The sequence below is a fragment of the Monopterus albus genome, unplaced genomic scaffold, assembly GCF_001952655.1.
Source record: "Monopterus albus unplaced genomic scaffold, M_albus_1.0 scaffold85.1, whole genome shotgun sequence".
NCBI classification, from domain to species: Eukaryota; Metazoa; Chordata; class Actinopteri; order Synbranchiformes; family Synbranchidae; genus Monopterus; species Monopterus albus.
In genome coordinates, this window is record NW_018127965.1 from 1,376,808 (window position 1) to 1,380,349 (window position 3,542).

The 3,542-nt window shown below is 40.9% G+C and overlaps 1 protein-coding gene across 1 annotated transcript in view; it reads left to right on the forward strand.

Moving 5' to 3' along the window:
• The window catches only part of mrc2 (mannose receptor, C-type 2), a 22,327-nt gene that overhangs the window by 11,500 nt on the left and 7,285 nt on the right, over window positions 1-3,542 (forward strand). Inside the window, exons 10-16 of the mRNA XM_020607395.1 lie at window positions 533-648; window positions 757-905; window positions 1,960-2,183; window positions 2,648-2,790; window positions 2,869-2,965; window positions 3,082-3,211; window positions 3,431-3,463. Coding sequence (XP_020463051.1) covers window positions 533-648; window positions 757-905; window positions 1,960-2,183; window positions 2,648-2,790; window positions 2,869-2,965; window positions 3,082-3,211; window positions 3,431-3,463 — 892 coding nt within the window. The remainder of the gene's footprint in view (window positions 1-532; window positions 649-756; window positions 906-1,959; window positions 2,184-2,647; window positions 2,791-2,868; window positions 2,966-3,081; window positions 3,212-3,430; window positions 3,464-3,542) is intronic.

The window sequence follows — 3,542 nt, forward strand, 5'->3', positions numbered from 1 at the left end:
AGTAATCTTTGAGGTCTCTGTCTAATTGCCAAAGGTAGTTGTGCTAAAAGACCGAGGTTGGACTTATTCACACAAAACTGTATGCAGACTGTCTCTCACTCTCATTGTCATATTTCTCACCCCTCATTATCTTCTCTTTGTCTGTACATGTCCAAAGCTACAGTACATCAACTGGCAGGAGGCCAGGCAAAAGTTATTTCTGCATGCATGGACTTGTTCTTTTTATTATGAATTTTAAATACATTCAGCCATTTTGACTGTTAAAATTGTATTTGAATTATTTTCTGAGAAACACCATTTATGTTTGCAGTTTTGTTTGTGTGTTTGTCTGTAAATATATTTAAAACATACCTATCTCACCCAAAAGAAATTCTGTGTTATTGATTCCCCTTTTTAATGTTGCAATTTGTTGTTGGCCTATAAATAACCATAGTTTCTTAATTAGCAGATTTTTAGAGCTTCCACATTTTGAGTGGTCGTTTTTTTTTTTTTTACTTGGTTTTCAATATCCTGTCCTCTCCTCTCCTCTCAGGGCTGGAAGTGGCACAGTCCAGCGTGTTACTGGGTGGGAGAAGATCTGCTCACCTTCAGTGAGGCCAGGAAGTCCTGTGAAGACCATGCAGCCGCCCTTGTTACCATTACCAATCGGTACGTACAGCAACACGCACACACTTTGACACATACACGCTCTCCTTTGCAGTGTTTACAGTGTATTTTGTCAGTGCTGCCTCCTTAAAATCCCCTTTAAATTTTTAGATTTGAGCAAGCCTTTGCTAACAGCCTGGTGTTCGGTCGCTCTGGAGATGCCTTCTGGATTGGCCTAGATGACCAGGGCAGCCCCGGCTCCTACCACTGGCTCAGTGGGGATGAAGTGTCCTACACCAACTGGAATCAAGACCAGCCAGGTTGGTGACACTATATCATGCTGAGAGGAGTTTGTGGATGATATACAGAATAAACTACAGTTAGTTCAGCTAAGAAATTTTGAAGATCAGCATCTTCTTTGTCAAAAATCTCCTTTCATGTTTGTGGTAGAACAGGTTTCCTCTGAGGTTTACAGATAGAAATAATTTGTTGTTCAAGAGAATTCAGATTTAACTGTACATCAATAAAATATCTGTTAATCCCAGGTGGATCATTTTTACCTGTGAACAGCTCATAATGCATATTTACACATTTGTATAAGGTTTCTTAGGTGGTCTGTTTTTTGATCGCTACAGTATTTTCCCTGCTCAGTACCTATTCATTTCTTTGTTCCTGTTGCTGTGATGAGTTCACTTTCATGAGTTAACTTGTTTTCCTTCTTTTGCCAACATACAGATTCAGAGCTGCGCCCTGATATTGGAATTTGGCTCTAATGCTGATTTAATTAGCTGACAGTCTGTATCAGCCAAGTTATTAGTAGCAGTCAAAACTAGCCAACAGGGGTATGTCTTGATTTTAATTTAACGTATAAAAATGGGATCAGTTTGTTGAGGGAATTGTAAAATCATGTCATAGTTTTGTATTCTAGCAAACAGGCACTGAGGTAGCATAAGAATAAGACAGCACAAAATAGAGAATCCTCCCTGTAAAATTCAGGATTCCCAATACCCAGAATTTCTAAACCAGACCTGGGGACACGGTCACAATCCAGTCGTGTGCGAGTCCACTGGCTTTAGAGTCACCAAAGATCTAAAGATGTGAACTGACTGACCTCTGCACAAATTATAGCTGTTAGTTTGTTTGGTACTTTAGTTGATGTGGCTGAAGATTTTTTCCACATCATGTTATTTCTAAGGTTTTCATAACACCAAAATCCAACACCTGAGGTTGGCCTTGTTTTGAGAATAGTAAAATACAAATCCAACACTTACAATTGTCTTGTAACAAACAGGTAAATCACATTTCCACACGTTTCATCATTGCAGCCACTTTTTTCTCTCCACTCACCTACAGCTTATCATGTATCTATTTCAGTTAGCATCCATGGTGGCGGCGGCTGTGTTTCTATGACAACGGGCTTCACAATAGGTCTGTGGGAGGTGAGGGAGTGTGCGTCATCAAAGGCGAAATTCATCTGCCGTCAGAATCAGGACACGTCTCTGAGTCCCGAGCCTCCCGTGCCCCAGCCCACCCCTAGCCTCAGTGGCTCCTGTCCCAGCGGCTGGAAGAGCAACAGCAACCTGCGCTACTGTTACAAGGTTCAACCCAGAAATGTTCCCCACCGTCAGTACTCTGAAGGAAGTATTGATTAATTTTAGTTAGACTTTGATTACCATTATTTTTGCTGTATTGAACTATGTCTCCGTGTGTCACCTTTTCATGATTCAGAGCCCTGTTTTCAGTTTTGTTACAATGCAACAAGGGTAATCCCTCTAGTGTTGTCATGTTTTATTTAGCTTAATAAGTAGGTAGGGGATTTTTTTTTTACCTATAGAAGAATCCTTTAGTTTATCTGTGTATGGTTAAACTTCTTCCAAAGTAAAATGAATTAGCTTATTAATTAATGAATGAATTAACTAAAAGTTGTTTTTTTTTACTCTCATATGTTATGAACACAGTTTGATCAGTACTCAACAAGTACTAATACTATACTGATACTACTTGTACATCAGTATTGCATATGTGATTGGACTGTAATGACATAGTTCTCACCTATGTGCAGGTGTTTCACTCCTCCCAGCTGGAGCAGAAGCTGAGCTGGCTACAGGCTCACCTGTTCTGCCAGAGACACGGAGCCAACCTGCTGAGCATCAGTGGCCCTGAGGAGGAGCACTTTGTTCTGCAGGTCCTGCATGAGGCCTTTGGGTGAGCGTGCACCCCTGATCAGCTGAGATGTGGTGATAATGATAATGCTGATGACATTAATGATAATGTGGTCCACAGGGAATCTGAGGAACATGAGCAGCATTGGTTTTGGATTGGACTGAACCGCAGGAACCCCACAGATAACAGCAGTTGGAAGTGGAGCGATGGACTGGCTGTGAGTAATGATGACACCTGCTCTAAAAAGCTGCGATTTAACTGTGTACAACCAGATACTGTATAGTATACTGTACGCTTGAAACACAATCTGTTTGCTCCTGGCTCGCGTCTCAGTTCACGTACCAGAACTTTGGCCGCTACTACTACAACATTCGGCAGTGCGCTGCAGCAGACTTGGGCACTATGACCTGGCTGGCTATGCACTGCGACTCTGAGTTAGACTGGATCTGCAAGATCCCTAGAGGTACATCACCACTGAACCTTTTCATTTGGGACTATATAAAAAGACCTGTGTTGATTGGTATATTAGTCCTGGACATATTTAAATTCTGCAATCTTTGTTTTCTAACTGGTGTTTACACATGTTCTAGTCATCTGTAGTAACTGCCTTTTCCCATCTACAGCTCATATTGGGGAGAGGATGAATTTTATATACTCTGCTTACTTTGTGTATGTGTTTTAGGTAGTGTTGAAATGAAACCAGAAGTCTCTGAAGGTCGGTCTTATTTTCTTAGCTTTCAACATAGCATGCTAAAATTTAACTCCTGAGAATTTATTTCAGAACCTTTCTGACA